At 35.2% G+C, this 19,380-nt stretch overlaps 1 protein-coding gene across 3 annotated transcripts in view; it reads left to right on the top strand.

The window, feature by feature from the left end:
• CADM2 (cell adhesion molecule 2) overlaps window positions 1-19,380 on the top strand; it is a 1,200,411-nt gene that overhangs the window by 1,036,905 nt on the left and 144,126 nt on the right. For all 3 annotated transcript variants that reach the window (XM_070406023.1, XM_070406024.1, XM_070406025.1), the window contains one exon: window positions 13,792-13,962. In XM_070406023.1, the coding sequence (XP_070262124.1) occupies window positions 13,792-13,962 (171 nt within the window). The remainder of the gene's footprint in view (window positions 1-13,791; window positions 13,963-19,380) is intronic.

Below are 19,380 nucleotides of genomic sequence, written 5' to 3' on the forward strand. Positions count from 1 at the left end.
AATAAAAGTCAAAGACAATACAATTTGGGCACCTGAGTGACTTGCATAATGAACATAGAAATAGACATCAGAGAAATTAATTTAGAAATGAATGATAATGTGTTTTATTCTTTAATATATTAAGGTTAAAATAATCATATAGAATCAAAAAGGTTTTGCTTAGTAAGCTTTTGGAGTTAGTTGATTTATGACTAGAAAAAGGATTTTGACCTTACAAAAGTCTATCATCTCATATTAAAGGAAATTTTTAATTTTATAAAAAGCTTACACTACTCTTCATGTGTGCAGCGTACTTCCGACAGAGCTTTTCTCAGCACTTTCTCCCTATCCTAAGAATGATGCTCTGTAATAATCTGCATATCCATCATAGCCTGACTTTATGGTGATTCATTTCATCTTGCCTGTACCTAATGGTACTGCCTGTATTCTACAACTGTTCTTTCCTTATTAGACATCACTTGTTTCAAATGTTTGACCATCAAGCTTAAGTTGACTTTAGCTATGTTACACTGTGTGAACAGGCTTTTTGACATACACTTTAATGTCAATCAAAAATAGTTAGCTGATAATTTTAAAATTGGCTAAATATAGTGTAATTTTACTTTGAGCTACTTAGTAAGTGCTTTTTCAGCATTTGGAAATATTAGAGTGAATTTATGAATGCTGTGCTTCTCAAAAGGTGGCCTTCAAACAGCTTGGAGCAGAATCACCAGAGATAATTAGCTCAAAATGCAGATTCTTCATTTCAATGCAGACTTATAAAATCAGAATTCCTGGATTGCAGGCCTAGAAATCTTAATGCTTTTGAAGTACCTCAAGTAATATTTAGACTCATTTTAGTTTGAAGATTCATGGGTTTAGAAACCAGTAAGCAAAATATAACAGATATTCCAGAAAAGAAAGGGAGGAGGTCCCAATGTAATAAACTTAGAAAATGACTTAATATTCTATGCACTTTCTAAGTCTCTTCTTAGGAGATTCTCTAAAACTGAATCAAAAGGTACCTTAGTGTTTAACATTTCTGAGAATTACTGCAAAAATTCCTTTAACCAACATCTTAGCAGTATTTTTTGACCACATAATATATTTTTTGTTGTTTATTTGTTTCATGTATTTTTCTATTGAACTCCATGGAATTTACTTTAAAGGTAAATTATACAGTTAATTTAAATACTCTATTTAGTATTAAAAAACCAGTTTTGTCCTCATGGGTCATTTAACATAGGTTGTATAAAATTTTAATTTGAATGAATTAAATACTACCATGTAATACAGTGATTGGAATTATCTGAATTTAACATCTATAATAATAAAAGCATGATATGCTAATTAGACCAGACATCCTTCCGGACGACCTTCCAGATGAAGCCAGAGCTGCAAGAGCTGAGTCCCTTGCACAAATTTCGTGCATCGGGCCTCTAGTAAATAAAATAAAAATGAAAGATTTGAGTCCCCTAAGTTTAAAGTCTCTGTATCATATATGATAAAAATTAACTGAATGTATCAGTATTTAATGATTTTTTTTTTATCTTCTTTGAAAGTGTCCTTGTCATCTAAATCTGGACCATGTTGGACACAGTATTATATGAAAAAAAAAGAAATAGCATTAATAATACCTGTGTGTGTGAGTGTATGCACAAATTGGAATTTTCTAAGTGCTGTTAAGTGTTTACCTCAAGACTCTGCAGGCCACACTATGAGATAGACATGGAAAGAGATAAAACAATTGCTCCATGTTGGTACAAATGATTGATAAATGCAAATAATCACACAAAAATTTGAGAAACTTTCTATTTTACTGTTTCTTATTTTTTTTAAAAACAGCTTTATTGAGAAATAATAGACAAAAAACATTCTACATATTCTACATATATTTAAAGTGTATGATTTTGTGTATTTTCACAAGTGTATATAACAATGAAACCATCACCACAATCAAGATAATGACCATAATTTTTATCTACAAAATGTTCATACTCACTCAAAATCCTTCCTCCTACCCACCCACCACCTCATTCTCAAACAACCACTGTTTTGCTTTATGTCATTATAGATTAGTTTGTATTTTCTAGAATTTTACACCAATATTATCACATAGTCTTTACTCTTCTTTTTCTGATTTATTTCTCTTGTAATAAATATTTCGAGATTCATCCATGTTGCTGCATGTCTAAGGTGGTTTCTATTTATTTCTGATTAATATTTTATTGTATAAATCTATCCTATAATTTGTTTATTCATTTACTTAGTAATAGATTTTTGGGCTGTTTATAGTTTGCAGCTATTATTATTATAATGTATTATTATTACTTTTATGAGTCATGCTTTGGTATTATATGTAAGATATTTTTGCCTAGGAAGATCACAAAGATTTCCATAAGTTTTATAATTTTAGGTTTAAAATATATTTTGAGCCCGGCTGGCATGGCTCAGTGGTAAAGCACTGACCTATGAACCAGGAGGTCAAGGTTCAATTCCAGGTCAGGGCATATACCTTGGTTGTGGGTTTGAGTCCCAGTGTGGGGTGTGCAGGAGGCAGCATAACGATGATTCTCAGACATCATTGATGTTTCTATCTCTCTCTCTCCTTCTCTGAAATTAATAAAAATATATTCTTTAAAAATTTATTTGATGTATTTCATATTTTTTAATATTCTTGTCTTTTATTTCTCTCAGCTGCATTATTTTAGCTTAGTTTTGAAAGATTGATTGATCTCATTACAGTAGCATTTTCCTGGTTTGAATCCATAGTATATATGTGTGTATTTATTGAGTTCCTCTAATCCTTTTAGATGGTTCTTTTCCCAGCCTCAGTTTCCTCTCTCAGATGCCCTGGTCAGTACTATTTTGCTGAATACCTGTGGGGACACTGAAGATACCTAGCCCTCTCTCTTTGTGCAGTCCTCTCTTTTTGGTACCCAGCCCTAGCAAACTCCAGTTAGTGTGGCCTTCTCAGACCCCCAGCTCCACCTCCTTCGCTCAGGCAGGCCATCAGCTGCTACATGGGTTCTATGCATGGTCCACAGCCTTGAAAACCTCTCAAGGCATTAAGCAGGGACACCTTTTAGGGTTCACCTCATTCATTTTCCATCTCTCAGGGATCACTCTCCATTGCTATGATGTTCAATATCTAGAAAACTGTTGTCTTTAGGTGAGAGGTAAAACTGTCTTCATTACTCCATCTAGGCTGGAAGCAGAAGTCTTTTTGTCTTTGCTTTTGAAATATAGAGAAATAATACTTTTATTTCAATGGTAGTGTGTCTCAGTTTTGTCTGCTTGCTTGTTTTAGGTGATATAATAAACTAAAAAAATGAATATGAATGAGAGTGAAATGTGTCTACTCACTTTGACAGAATATTTTAGAAAAATAATTTTGCTAGTTTTAAAATTAGATTTTTTAAATTATTATTTAGCCACAGAAATTCAGTGCTGTTATGGGTTCTTACACCTTGTGAGAATAAAAATGGAAGTGATAGCATTTATACAATTAGTTAAATAAATATAATTATTTTTACTGGACCTCACTTATCAAAAATGAGCATTTTATCAACAAAGAAGTGTTGTTTTAAACTTTGTTTAAAATTGTATTTTAAATGAATGTTTTTAAATTAAGGGTTAAAGCAAGTACACACCTCAATAATTCAGGACTTGTCTGCCTATAAGCAATCTTGAGGTTATAATAAGATAAATATTAAGATATGTTAGCTTTTTAGCTCTCGTCTGCTCATGGAGGGACTCAGCTGCTCAAATAGCTCCTCAGCTTGTTTCCTAAAGATCCTTATGGCTCTGCCATGCCATGAAAGACACCTCCCACTCTTCAGCTTTAATTTTTTCATGGAAATTCAATTCTTCATGTTTTTTGTGATATCTGGGGAGAGATGATCTTGTTTCAATCAACTTTGGCTAAGGATCCTCTTTGGACACAGGAGGATATTTTACAAAATTTATGAATTAGATCTTTCTAAAAATGATCCTTTAATTTTTTGATCAATAAAAGTCATTAGATTCAAATAGTTTTTCACAATATTGTGGCCTAATTGACATTTTAGTGGAGCGGTATCTAAGTGCATTGGTAACTCTTCTTCCATTTGCATTGGCAATGGGGAATTCTAGATAGGTTATTTTACTGAAATTATTCTCTAGTGGTATAGATTAATGTTCAATAATAAAGTTCTAAGTGTATTTCCTGTCTATGATTTTATTTACAGAATACTAAATACTGTGTTTCTTGAAAGTAGTCTTACATGTAGTCTGTATCTTCCAAGAAAGTGACCAACCTTATGTTTCTTTCCATTCAATAACTCTTTAAAGTGTTCATTGTTTTTATACCTCCTAAATTGAAGCCAGATTCGCCATTTTTTATTTAGCCTTTATACTACATTTTTGTTGAGCGATAACTAATATACCATCAATTTAGCTAAAGTTTTTAGTAATTTCACAGTTATATAACTCCCTTGTTAATTTTTCTATTTCCCCTCTCTTTTTTTTCAGATTACATAATCTGTACTGATCTGATTTCTTTTGTTTCATAACTACTTTTGAGTCCTCTACTAATTTTTCATTTCAATTGTTGCATTTTTCAACTCTAGAACATCCATTTAGTTTGCTTTATAATTTCTCCCTTTCTATTATGTTCACAATTATTTTGTTTTACCTTTTAAAGTATGGTTTCCTTTAATTTCTTAATGTGTTTAAAATGAATCCTTTGAAGTCTTATTCTGTCAAGTTCATATCTGAGGCCTTCTTACCAGCAGTTTCTAATGTTTGCTGTGTTTGTTTGTATGTGTGTGTGTGTGTGTGTGTGTGTGTGTGTAGGAGTCACACTGTCCTGTTATTTTGCATGTGATCATTTTTTTGAAAGCAGGACATTTATATAATCTATTGAGTGATTCTGGATACTGATCTCATTCTGCAGCTCACTGCTGTTTGCTTATTTATTTGCTTGGTAACTTAGATGGGCTATTTTCACTGCAGTGCAAAAGCTGTGATGTCACTCAGAGGGCACAGCCTTCTACATGTGGATAGTCAGTCTGGGAATGAGAATGGTTTCCATAGGGCTTTTTCCCTAGTGTCTGTGCTAAGCTCTCCGCCTCTGTTGGTATTATGTATTGCCGTTCCCCTCCACTCTTGTCAGCTGATTTCTCTATTGTTTTCAGCAATATTCTGTGCATAAATTGCTCCAAATCTGATCCAATGAAACTGAGAACCCTTGCTGGAGTATTCTTCTTTACATTTTGAGATCAGTCTTAGAGGCTTTCTTTGACTACAAGAAGGCTTTTCTGGCTGTTTCTTTCTCTGGTTTTCTCTCAGAAACAAGTGGCCTATCGTTTAGCCTGATAGTCTCACGGAGCTGACAGTCTCCTTTTACTTGCTTACCATCAAATCTTCATAGTTTTCAAGCGGGCCCTAGGCCCGAGCTTCCCCACACTCTATTGCAAATATTTACCCTAGAGAGAGCTTTAGAAATCTCTTATTATGGCCTGTCTCTTCCCTTCGGCAAAATCTCTATGATGTTCCTCCTGAGATGGGGGCATGGCCTGCTTCTTTTAAAGTACACTCACTCCTCTGTAAAAGCAAGATGCTGGCAGAGCAGAGGTAGACTCTGTCTTCTTGGCAGGCCTCTCTGGCTTGAAACCTCTATTCATATGAGTGGCCTGAGATGTGAACTGTTGGGACCCTGTATTCCTGGCCTACAAGTGGGAACTGGGTAAAGGAACAGAACCTGAATCTTTCAGCCACACTCCCTGCAATGGAGCCTCTGCAACCAAATGCAGAAGTGAAGGGAATAAGCAATACTGGCTGCGTTCCTCTCTTGGGAAAATACTGTAGCCCTTGACTGGGAACTGGAGGGAGAAGCCCCAACTTCTTGCCCCACATTCACTCACACTGAGTTGGGGGTGGCATGGAGGTAGGAGCAGGTCATGGCTCTAGTACCACAGACTCCACCTGTTCTTATTAAGATTAAGTAGATTTTCTTGAGTAATTGGTTCTTCATTTGTTATATGCTCAGGGAACAAAAGACCTTAAATTTGTGGGTATGTTTAAATAATTTTCACCAGTTCTTATTGTTTTGCTGGAGAGAGAGTCTGCAGAGCTCCTGTGCTGCTGTTCCAGAAGTCACCCTGGTTTCTTTTTTACAGTCATGTATTTTCACAATGTTGACTCATAAATTATTCTAATATCTTCCAAGTATTGTCCTTTATTTAGTCTTACAAATTATTTTGTCTCTCATTCTTATTTTTTTCATAGAATAAATTCCTATTTTATTGAACATTTAATAATCAAAATTTATTTATATTTTTGCCTTTAGAAGAAGCAAAAATATTTTATACTTTTCCTTTTTTGTAATTATAAATAATTTTCAATTTTGTTCTTCCTCTTTTCTTTATATAAATGATGTATTTTTAAAATATTTTATAGTTTGATATATATTTTTAATGTAGTTATGTTACCAGATAATCAAATTTCCCTGTCGCTCATGGGACCATGGTAGAAGTTCTTTGGGTGACACTGAAATAAGCATTTTCAGAAGTCCCATGGGAGGATGGGGTGTGGAGGACTTTATTTGTGTGGAGTTACATTTCTAGGGTTCCAAAGTCCCCTGCACCTTAATCCAGTCCTGGAAAAGGTGCAGCCAGGATTCCAGCAGAACCAGAAACAGGGCCAGGGTCCAAAGTTTCCATTCCATGTTGCTGGGGTAGTTCAGCAATCAGGCTAATGAAAGTCTATTAGTCCAACTTGTTGAGTCTAACATAGCCTTGCACTATGTGGGCACAGGGTAGCTCATCTCCCTGTCACAGATGAGCCAGGAACCCAAGCCAGGGAGAGAGGAAACTTCCATTGTTTGGAATTTTAAATATTCAGGTTTCATGCCTTGCAGTGGCCACGCCCATCCTGACCACTAATTTGTTTTCAGGTATGACTGGTAGACAGGTAGGCACTTCCCCACGTTACTCAGATCTTATTAGACACGCATCTAAACTGCCTTTGTCCAGTCCCTTTCTCCATTGATCAGTGGGGAACAGACTTGGAGAATGGTAAATGTGATTGTAATGGTTTTCTGCCCATGTATTTTTATTGTTGTTTGTTTAATCCTTGCCTGAGGGTATTTTTTCCATATATATCTATTTAGAGAGAATGAAAGGGAGGGTGGAAGGGGGAGAGGGAGAGAGAAAAACATTAATGTGAGAGACACACATCAATTGGTTGCCTCCCACATTCTCCCTGATCAGGACTTGGGGATCAAACCTGCAACTGAGGTATATGCCCTTGATGAGGAATCAAACCCACAAACCTTTGGTCCACAGGTCATCGCTCTAACCACTGAGATACACCAGCTAGGGCTCCTGCCCATTGTTAAGTGAAAAGAGCATGAGGGAGCCTACTTATATACATTAATGTTATTCCCTGCATATTAAAAGCTCACTGATGGACTAGCTTCATAGTGATCTAGCTACTTTCTGTCTCCTACTGCAACCAGCTAACTGCTTCTTCCTCAGTTTTGCATACCTTATATCTACCTAATGAATCATTCTCTCTTCTTAGATTAGCTAAATAATGATTTTCCTAGACCAGCTGTGTGTGTGTTCCTGTATGTGTATATGTGCGTAAGCATGTGTTTTTAGGTTCTATTTCATTGAGTTCTTCAAATTCTTAAACTAATTAAGATGCATGATAGAAAAGTAGAATGATTTGTTAATTACATAGTTTCTATTTGGGGATAAAGTTTTACGCTTGCCACCAACAAATTAAATACTGTGGGGTCAGGTACCTCTTCAAGTTTAATCACACCAGGCTGGAGTTCCATGTTACAGACCAGGGCAATTTAAAAGCAAGGGATGTCTGCAAAAGAAACTACATAGGAAAGGGATTAACTATTCAACCTGATTCTGGCAGACACTGTGAATTCCAATTCATCAAGCACAGACACGATAGAGAATTATAAACTTATTGTCACATTTAGATATACTTTTTTTTTACATTTTGTGACTGTAAATCTGTTATATATAAAATATTAAGAAGTCCCTAATAAACTATTGTGGTCTGGAATTAGATTTACAAAAGGCTGCTATTTCCTCCCTTTCATATATCTCTCTTTTGATTTTTTTCAATTTATGAATAATTGGTACAATGTAAACTAAGCCAAAAGTGCCCAAGATAAACTCCACAAATTATGCAGGATATTCCTTTATAAGATCATTAAAATGATGTAGGATATACCTTTATAAGATCATGAATGAGCTATTTAAGGTGTGTGTGTGTGTGTATATATATATATATATATATATCCCTTACTAGAATGTGATCATTTTCCTCATTTAACTTTTTGTACAGAATTGGGCATGGTGTCAAATACATGGTAAGAGCTCAAGGATTTTATATACAGAATGAATGAATTACTTGAGTTATAAACTTATTTTCAATTAGAATGGTCTCAGACTTTACCTTATTAATTTTTAAAGGCAGTGACTCTTCTTTTGCTGGATGTTCTACTGGACTGGGCAAACCAAGTCTTAGTATTCTTCTATCACAGAAAAACTAAATAAAGAACTAAATACAGACTTAACCATTTAGGTGATATTGATCTAAGATTTTACCTCAATAATTTTCAAAGAAAATGACTACTCCTTACTGACTGTTCTCTTAGATTGATATTGTTCTTAGTGCTCCAAAATATTAAATCTTAATAAATTTTTAAATATTGTTCCTAAGCCATCAGCAGAAAATGAACTGGTCCAGTGCTTTTGAAAGTGACTCTTCTAATTCACTTTGTTCTAGAATGATTTGTGTAAATCAAGAAATCACTGATTAATATAAAGGTAATGTTATTGAATATGGAGCAGCAGCCAGATTGATATAGAAAAATAGATGGAACTTAAAGTAAAACTAAGTAAAATTAGTAAGTGCATTCTTTTTATAAAGCCTTTCATATTTGCCAATGATGGATAGCAAACTTTTAATGGGCCTTTAGCTATTTCAAAGAAAGAGTCAAAATCAGTTAATTATCATATTCACAAGTCAATTGTACAAAAAGGTTTAATGTTTCCTGGTACTGACAGTCAGGAGAGGAAGTTCCTCTCTGAGTTCCTAAGTGTTAGACAAATGCATATGTTCTGAACTACATTGGCCCCAGATAATATAAAGCAAGATTTATTATGGCACCTTTGAATGCAGACCTGTGGGATAAAACTTAAGAGGAGCTTGGTAAGAAGTATAACATTCTGCTTGTCTAAGTAAATCGAGAGGTGTTTTAGAATATTTAAATCAATGAAGTACATCCCATTCACCAGTTCTTCATAAATGCTGTTTTGCTCATCTGAGCTTTTGAAATCTATTAACAAGAAACTGATTTTCAGTAAAATTCTTTGTCAGGTGAAATAGTTATTCTGTGTTGCTAGTTAATAGTGGAGACATTGCTTGAAAGCCAAGATTATGACTGTCACTCTATAGGAAAAGGATTTCTATAAATCTACCCCTTTGCAGTTGAATGAAGGAGTGCTCATAGGCTATGATGTGCTTGCCTCAAGAGTGTGTTTTGCAGTCCTTTCCAATGAAAAGGGATTGTGGTTATCACTTTAAAGGTCTACCTTCCACGTCTTAGCCTCAATATCTTTGGTCTGGAGAAAGTTTAAAGCTGATATAAAATGTAGTTCTTACCTTGAATATTAAAGAAAAATACTTTGTAAAATACATTTGAATACTTAAATTTAAGAAAAATGCAATGACATTTCCTCTAAGACAAGCTGGTTTTAAAATATGCATCTCAGTTACTGAATAAGTTAACCAGATCGAGTTCTTTCATGACAATTAAGAAAAAAAAGGGTTGTTTTGTTAGTTGTCTTCTAAAAATAATGTATTTTGTTTTCAAAATGTTGATCTATAAGAAATGTAGATCAACAGAACTTTTGATCTATAAAACTTTTTTTAAGCAGTAATTGCACAACATATCCAGTTGTTCAATATGGTCACTCCATGTTTTTGAGGAGAAAGCCATAGTATCTCATATAATGCTCCCATTTTCTGTTTTCTATGGTAATAGTTTATGTAGCCAGCTTACTAATAATAGTATCAAATCATTAAAACGCCATAATAGTAGAAGTATGGATTCAGAATAAATTATTTAAATTCTTCTACTAAAATTGTCATCTGGTCCATCAAAATATACTTTTACAAACTTTGATTATGAAAATAATAGTAAAATTCAAGTTCTATATAAGCATCCATATCTGTGGCATATACCAAGGCTTTGAAGTGGTGGAGGTGAATTCCAAAGAATGGTAGGCCCAAATAGGTCAGAAGTCACATAATATCCTATATGATTTCTAAGCGATATCTTCAGATGATGAGAATATATAGCATTTTCAGTACTCGGAACAAGACAGAAAATGTATGTCAGGGCTGCATTGTTCCCAGTGTGGCCTATTGGCCTTATAATGGATTAAATGGAAACTGACCCATTTCGGTGCATGTTTGATCCAGAGGGCTGCCACAGGATGAGGGCTGGTTTCCATTTATAAAAAATGATAATGTCTCTTTCCAGGTCTGTTAAAATGGGATCAAAATCACAAAAGTAAAGGAAGCAAATATATCAGAATCATTAATATAACTATTAACTATGTGCATGTGAAGGTGTCTCCTGACATCTGATATTTTATGAAAAGATTTGTATGTAAAAAGTCCAGATGACTCTTTGCTTTTTTTCTTGACTAACCTGACTCAGAACTTGTTAACTTACTGATTGGGGGGAGAGGGTGTCCAACAGTCTGCCTTTTTTTTCCCCCCCTACTATAGCTCTTAATGAGATAAACAACCAAAAATCCCAAACAGAAGCAAGCTGCTATTTACAAACCAAATCTGATAAATTTACATAATATAAAATTTGTATATTCTTTTTGAGACTTCACCAAGAAATATCTATAAAATAAATTATATTGAGACTAGAGGCCTGTTGCAAGAAAAGATTTGTGCAATAGGCCTTCCCTTCCCCTGGCTGCCGGCACCAGTTTTCTTCGGGCACTCGGGACCCAGGCCTTCTCTCCGGCCAGAGCTGCCTTCAGTCTTTGCTCCGCTGCTACGTGCGTATGTATGCAAATTAACAGCCATCTTTGTTAGCGGTTAATTTGCATATCTCGCTGATTAGCCAATGGGAGGCATAGTGAAGGTACAGCAATTACCATGTTTGTCTATTATTAGATAGGATGTACACTTGAGGGATATTCCTAGGAAGGATTTTAAAAAGTTTTTTTAATAGAAATTTTCAAATATCTGCAATGTAAGTACAAAAACATAATAGATAAATCCTAACTGCCACCCACCAAAACAACCAGTGTTCTGCTTACTTAGGGACAAGTACTTAAATGTCCAGACCCTGGTTTGGAGAAAAAGAGGTGGCTGCAAAGATTATAAAGCAAAGTAATCCTTCAAATTCCTCTATTTATTATTTGCCCTCAACTTTTGCTAGCCATTACACCAATGTATGATATATAACATGCTTATGTTGAAAAATATAAAAAAGAATAAATACATATTTTAAAATAGTAAAGGTAAAATGTGAGCTTAAGAAAAGAGGTGTGGGAGAGAGGGAAGGAAGGGAGAAAGAAAAGAAGCAACAGATGAAGGGGGAGGGATTAAGGGAGAAAGAGGAAGCAAAAAAGAAAAGAAGATAAGGAAAGAAAGAAAGAAGAAATGAAAGAAGAAAGGTACATGTGCAGAGTAAGTCTCAATATTCCAATATTCAATCTTTACCATTGGTTATCGCTCGTTGGATATCACTGGTGTCCATGTATCTGGTGTCTGCTCTACCCTTGCTCCAAAAACTATGGTCCATGAGCCAGCAGCAGATTGTCAGGCTCCACATCACAACATATTTGGTCCAAATCTGCATATTCAAAAGATATACAGTGCTTAATAAGCACATTCCAACTTCAGATAAATTGCTCTAGATCACAATGTCCAGTAGTGGCATGACACAGGAGAAAAAAATCCTATCTAATAATAGACAAACACGGTAATTGATCATACCTTTGCTACACCTCCCATTGGCTAATCAGCGAGATATGCAAATTAACTGCCAACAAAGATGACGGTTAATTTGCATACGTAGGTGCAAAGCGGCGGAGCAAAGACTGAAGGTGGCTCTGGCCGGAGCGAAGGCCTGGGTCCCGGGTGTCGGAGGAAAACCGGTGCCAGCAGCCAGGGGGAGGGAAGGCCTATTGCACGAATCTTTTCATGCAACAGGCCTCTAGCACAATTATAAAACAGACAGAACATGAAACAAAAATACACAGGGAATCAACAAATTAACTATGAGACAAAGAAAATTTCTGTTTATCTATAACTGTGTGATACATCAGTTATCTTATAAAGCTAGAAAGTGAAAAATTAAATAAATTTTAAGTACTATATTGTGTCTGTTTGCTTCAGAAGGAAGTGGTCAGCATAAAATATGGGAAAGATAGTATGCTTTGCTCTTTGCGATGCATTTTCCCTGTTCATTTTATGCCTACTAGTAACCTAATAAGCTGTCATGTAAGCTAATATTAAAAGCAACAAATTATACTTTTGTTTATTTTATTTAATGATACTCATTAAAATTTTATGTTACATACAATTGCTATCAGATTTTATGTGGCCAATTAATGTTACACTAAATTTTGCTTTTGTACAAGGTACCGAAATAGCTAAATGAAGCAGATGTGTTCTTCTTAAAAATGCAGCTGTTATTATATTAAACAATTAGCACCAATATTTTGGAATAATACGTAAGATGTCTATAACAATTATAAAATTGGTTTCCACCCTAGCTGGTGTGGCTCAGTTGGTTGGAGCATAGTCTTGCACACCAAAAGTACTGATGGGGTGGTCATAATAATCTGGCCACTGAATATATATATATATATATTCCAAATATTCAGGTGACTACCTTATTTTCTTTACCAAAGATGGAAAGTTTCTCACCTTAGGTATTCTTTAGCAATTATGTCCACCTCACATCGCTCATTTTAAAATCTTAGCTCAAATAGTAGATTGTACTTTCTTTTAGGCTTAACTAGGTAGTTGTGAAACTGCTCTTCCCAAATATGCTAGTGGCTCAGAGAATTAAGATTATTCTTTCATAAAATTGAAATCTGCCCAGCTGACACAGCTCTGTGGTTGAGCATCGACCCATAAACCAGGAAGTCTCGGTTTGATTCCCTTTCAAGGCACGTGCCTGGGGTTGCGGACTCAACCTGCAGTATGGGGCATGCAGGAGGCAGTAGGTCAATGATTCTCGCTCATCATTGATGTTTTTTTCTCTCTCTCCCTCTCCCTTCCTCTCTGAAATCAATAAAAATATATTTACTTAAAAATATAAAATAAAATTGAAATCTAAAGAAGGGAGGTTAATAATGTAAAATGGCCTGATTTTTCAAGGGGAGTATAAAAAGTATCTCTCACTAAGGAATAAAAGTATTTTGTATTGCCCTATTCTTTCTGCATTTAACTTTTAAAATTTATTTTTGTCAAGTAGTGTATTTTTATTTCCTCAAATTCAAATAGATTAAATGTTAAACTAACAAATATTTGCTTTTAAAAGTTGAAAAATATAGGAAGAAGGTGCATCCACTAAGAGTTTTGAGAAAATGGGACAGCGTCTTTCCTCAACTATATTTAAGATTTTATTAGAATGGTATCTTAACCTTAGTCCTTCATTTTGATTTCTAATTCATTAAAATTGCCCTCTTCTTAAATGGATTTTTACATATTGAAGGAGACTGTCACAGAAAGTTTTAATTTATATTTTATTTTCAGATGTAAAATATTTAAAAGAAGAGGATGCAAATCGCAAGACTTTCACTGTCAGCAGCACACTGGATTTCCGAGTGGACAGGAGCGACGACGGTGTGGCAGTTATCTGCAGAGTCGACCATGAATCCCTCAATGCCACTCCTCAGGTAGCGATGCAGGTGCTAGAAATACACTGTAAGTAAAAGCTCTTTCCTCCCGATTTATATCTGCAGCAAATCTGCTCATCTACATTTAAAATCATTTCAAAATTAGGTAAAGTTACAGGATATGTACAGCAAAATGCAGTAAAAGTACCCTCAATAGCATTAATCATGTTCAAAGGAAAGAATTCCTTGGCTGAGTATCATTACAGTCAAGGAATAAAAATAAAGGTGGCATCCAAAGGTTAAAACTCCTCATTACCTTCCAAATAGTGAGTGGCTTGATGTCTGTGTGTGCATCTGAGTAGGGGAGGGAGTGGTAATTCTGGCAGAATCAGAGAGTTGGGAATCTGAAAAGGGCATTGATGAGCTTTATTGTATGTAAGTAACTGTTGCATGCAAATGTGGCTTTCTATCTGTGGTTTTAAAATTAGACTCATTTCTTTTACTTTCTCTATGAAATATACTGTCTATATGACTGCAAGAATATATCTACCATGTTTACTTTATAAACAGCATCATTATTTACAAGTGATAAGAACAAAATTAATTTGATGACTCCAATAGTTCAGAGGCAGTGCTAAATGTTTTGCTGGCATCATCTCATCTCATGTTATCTGTAAGGGCATCAGTTACTCTAACTTTAGTCACAATTGACAGACGAAGACACCAAAGATTATACAGGTTGAGTCACTTGGCCAAGTTCACACAACTAACAAATAGTGAACATGTAATCATAACATTTTAGTTGTTGGCAAGGTCCTTGGGAGAGGTGATCTATAAATATTTATCAAAATGAAATTAAATGAATTGAAATAAGTAAGATAATGTGGGAAAGAAAAAGAGGAGAACACAGAATGTTGTATTTCTGAATTGGATTACTTGATTTTTAAATATTAGAGATTTTTGTTTGCTTTTATCTACTAAAGTTATAGATTGAATGTAGAAGTGAGATGTAAAATTACATTAAATACTAACATTTTAAATATAAGTACTGGTCTTGTAATATGTCTCAAATTTTGTTTTCATTTACTTATTTATTCAACAAGAAGTTTTTGAGTGCGTACTGTGTAACAGATATTGTTTGGACACTGGGGTTGCATCAGTGGTCAAAAAGAACAACAAAACAAATCAAGATTGTCCCCAAGCGTCAAAATCACCATCACCACTAACAGCAACAAACTTTTAAAGCATCTGTTCTAGGTAGGAATGACAGAAAAGCAAAATAAATGAATACAACATATATTATGTTATGTAGTAATGTATATGGGAAAAGATAAATCAGGGGTGGTGATAAGGAGTTCAATTGGAGAGGTGGGAATGGGAGTCAAGGAAAGTGTGTGTGTGTGTGTGTGTGCTGTATATATACATATGTGTAATATTGTATATACACATACACACAGAGAGAGGGGAAAGCAAGTATAAAGACCATGAGATAGGAGCATCCCTTTATTTTTTATGTTTCTGTAAACAGCAAAAATATCTGTGAAACTGGGGTAGAGTGAACTATGGGGAAAAAAGAGAGAATATTATGAGAAAATTTCGAAGTACCAGGGAACCAGACTTTTAAAAATTATTCTTGATAGAAAAAATGTTAATCTGATTATGATTTTTAATTATTGCCTATCATGGTTTAAGTATTCTTAGTTTACTTGCTGTTGAAATTATTATAATTTTAAATACTTTAATTATATTACATTAGTTTTATTAATTTTCTTCCTGTTCTCATTGAAACATGTTCAGAAGCAAGCACATTTCATAGCTCAACCTGTGGTTATCTCCAAATTTCAAAATTTATTTGCAGTGAGACCTTGGGACAATTATTGAAAATGCTTAAGGTTTGAATATAAGCTAGAGAATTAATTTCCATGAGAAGCAAACTAGACAAATTAAGTCAAGTTTATGACATTAAATAAAAATTCAACATATGCAAATTTAAGCCCCTTTAGCAAAATAGCATAGACTGGGTGGGTTCTAAACAACAGAAATGTGTTTCTTTTTTATTTTTTTAAATATATTTTTATTGATTTCAGAGAGGAAGGGAGAGGGAGAGAGAGATAGAACCATCAATGATGAGAGAGAATTATTGATTTGCTGCCTCCTGCATGCCCTCTACTGAGGATCGAACCCACAACCTGGGCATATGCCCTTAACCAGAATCAAATCCTGACCTTTCAGTCCACAGGCCAAGGCTCTATCCATTGAGCCAAACCAGCTAGGGTCAGAAATGTATTTCTTACTGTTCTACGTGCTGGAAATCCAAGATCAAGGTTCACGCACATTCAGTACCTGGTGAGGGCCTGCTTCCTGGTACATAGAGGGCTGTCTTCTCTCTCTGTCCACACTTGGCAGAAGGGGCTAAAGGAGCCCTGTAGGCTCTTTTTTTTATAAGGGCACTAATTTCAGGCATGACCTTCAAAAGGCCCCACTCCCTAATATCACATTGGGAATTAATTTTTAATATATGAATTGCAGGGGGAGAGGAGGGCACAAAAATGTTTAGTCCATAGGCTCTTTCCTTTTCTCTTTTTCTTATTTCATCAACATGTCTTTTAAAATATAAAAAGTTATATACCAGGTGTACTGGTTAATAATGCAGATTTTGTAATCAAAGAAAACATGATTTCAAGAGAAACATCAAATGTGCTTTATTCAATATAATGTCCATCGCTAGCTACACATTTCCTCATCTTTCAGGTAATTTGTGAATACTGTTTTAATAGAACTTTTCTTGTTTTGAGGCAAACCATTCAGAGCCCAATTTTTCACTGCTTTGTATATTTTGAAGTGCTGCTCAGAAAGTGCGTGTGCCATCAATCAGAACAAGTGGTAACCTGAAGGAGCAAGGTCTGGTGAATACAGCGGGTGGGTTAATACTTGCCAGGCAAGATCTTTTAATGTGTCTTTAACTGGTTTTGAAGTGTGTGATGGTGTGTCATCATGAAGCAAAATTACTTTTCTGTGTCTTCTGGCACATTCTGGTCATTTCACGATTGGTTCAAATTTATTCTTTGTTGTCAGTAGCCATCAGTATTAATGATTTCAGCTGGTTTTAGAAGCTCATAATGCACCACACCTTCTGGATCCCACCAAACGCAGAGCATTGTCTTCTTTCTGAAGCAATTTGGCCTTACAGTCAATGTTGATGGTTGACCTGGATCAACCCATGATTTTGTGCATTTGGGATTCTCAAAATAAATCCACTTTTCATCACCAGTCACAATTCAATGCAAAAAAAGACATCCTTTGTGCCGTTGAAGCAACATTTTACTAATGACTTTTTGTTTTTCCATTTGTCTTTCATTCAGTTGACATGGCACCCATTTTTCTTTCTTTAAAATCTTTCCCATTGCTTGCAAATGATTAGAAATCATTTGCTGAGCAACGTTTAATCTTTCTGCAAGTTGTTTTTGAGTTTGACAGGCATCTTCATCCAATAATGCTTGCAATTGTTGGTCTTCAAACTTTTTCGGTTGACCTGGACGTTCTTTGTCTTTCACATCGAAATCATCACTTTTAAAACATTTAAACCAGTGTTCACAAGTATCTTGAGACGGAGCATGTTCACCATAAGCTTCCCAAAGTATTCAGCAGCACTTTTCTTCAAAATAAAGTAATGAATTATAACTTCCTGGAAATGCTCTTTTTTTGGCACAAAATTTGACATCTTTAAGTGTAAAAATATCTATGATGTTAACATCTTCAGCAAATTTGACATATGAAGTTTTGAAGCTTGTTGTCAATACAACAAAATAGCATACATATCAAATTGCATATATATCAACATATATCAACTCCATCTATTGAAAAAAAATCCGCATTATTAACTGGTACACCTAGTAATTTGATATACTGAGAGGATACAGATCATCAGCATCTTAAATATTTTTTCACTTACACATCAAGCCATATAAGACTCTTTAGAATAATATTTCCTCATTTAGCTGTAATTTTCAACATATAAAATAAAATTATAAAAATTGAGTCATAAGGCATGTTAGAAACTGCCAGCCAAAGATCATTGGACATCTACCAAATCAGGCTTATTTAGTGGCTATGGAAAAGAAGAAGGCTTACCAGACATCTCTGAGTGCATGGTAAGAGCTAGGAAAGGCTTTATAACTAGAATTAGGAGAGGCTTGTCCTGAATATTTTAAAAAGGGTTTTGGAGTTGGATGCTGTCAGGATTGGGAGAAATCTAGTAATAAATATGTTGGTAACTTTTACCTAGAAAGCAAAAATATTAAAGCAGAATTAGATTTGCTATTATAAAGATGCAATAGTTAATATGCCATTTTTCATAGTTGCTGAATGCCCTGAGCTATATCTTGTTTCAGATCTGGTCATGGAATAGACTTGCCTTTGGCTTATTCCACTCCATACTCACAGAATGACTTCATCTGATTATTGCTTAGATTCTTGAGAATTGTTTATATTTGTTGAAAATATTTCAACTTTGCTATCAGATGCCAATTGTCAGCTGCCAGGCATTTTCACTTTCTTGGGAGTAAAACATGGAACTATTATACACTTCCTAGGCATTTTTAGCTGTTCACCATATTTTAGTATGCATTATTAATCAGACTTTATGGAGGAAGCCAATTGAATTGCCTAATTTTTTAGAACACTTTATGTGAAAAATGTTATACTTGCTGGCCAATTAAAAATAACAACTCATTCTATCATGATTTAATATGTAAGTGCTAGAAGGCAGAGACCAGATCTATTTAATTTTTTTCCCCCTAGCATCTAGCATACCATCATTCGATATGTGAAGTTAATCACAACTAACTGATAATAATGCTATATATTCCTTTAGTGGTGCAGAACATTCCCCATAGATGGAATGAGGGGAGGAGAGTGGGAAGGGGACATTTATCAATGGTCTGCATCAAAATTAGAGGAAATTGGGTATCCTATATAATAAGAGCTAATATGCAAATGGTTGTCACACACTCATGCCATCACAATCCATCACCAGGAGACTGCGTGCACAGCAGGCGCACACGGGTGGGCAGGGCTGAGTGCACGGGGAGCCCTGGAGGCAGGTCCCAGCAGCTCCACCTCCATACAGTGAGGTGGGGGTCCCTCAGCTTGGGGTCTTCTGGCTATGGCCTACCTCTTTGTGGCAATCCATCGAGGAGCCCTGGATGAGTGGGCAGGGCCTACCTCTTTGGGGAGATTGATTGCAGGGCTCCCGCACTGTGAAAGGGCACAGGCCAGGCTGGGGAATCCCTCCCCTCCCCCCCCCAGAGTGCATGAATCTCATGCACCAGGCCTCTAATAATCTTTATAAACATCTAATATCTCAATGGTTGTTTTCAGAGACAGTAGATTGTAGATCGACTTAGGTGCATAGGGGCAATATATATGATATGGAAATTTCCATGGATACACGTGGAGGAAACTAGGAAGAGTTTTTTTAAAATCAGAATGTGGTTAGTTTAGGATT

This window comes from Myotis yumanensis, unplaced genomic scaffold (genome assembly GCF_028538775.1).
Source record: "Myotis yumanensis isolate MYYU_CA2020_CCGP unplaced genomic scaffold, mMyoYum1.0.hap1 SCAF_2, whole genome shotgun sequence".
NCBI classification, from domain to species: domain Eukaryota; kingdom Metazoa; phylum Chordata; class Mammalia; order Chiroptera; family Vespertilionidae; genus Myotis; species Myotis yumanensis.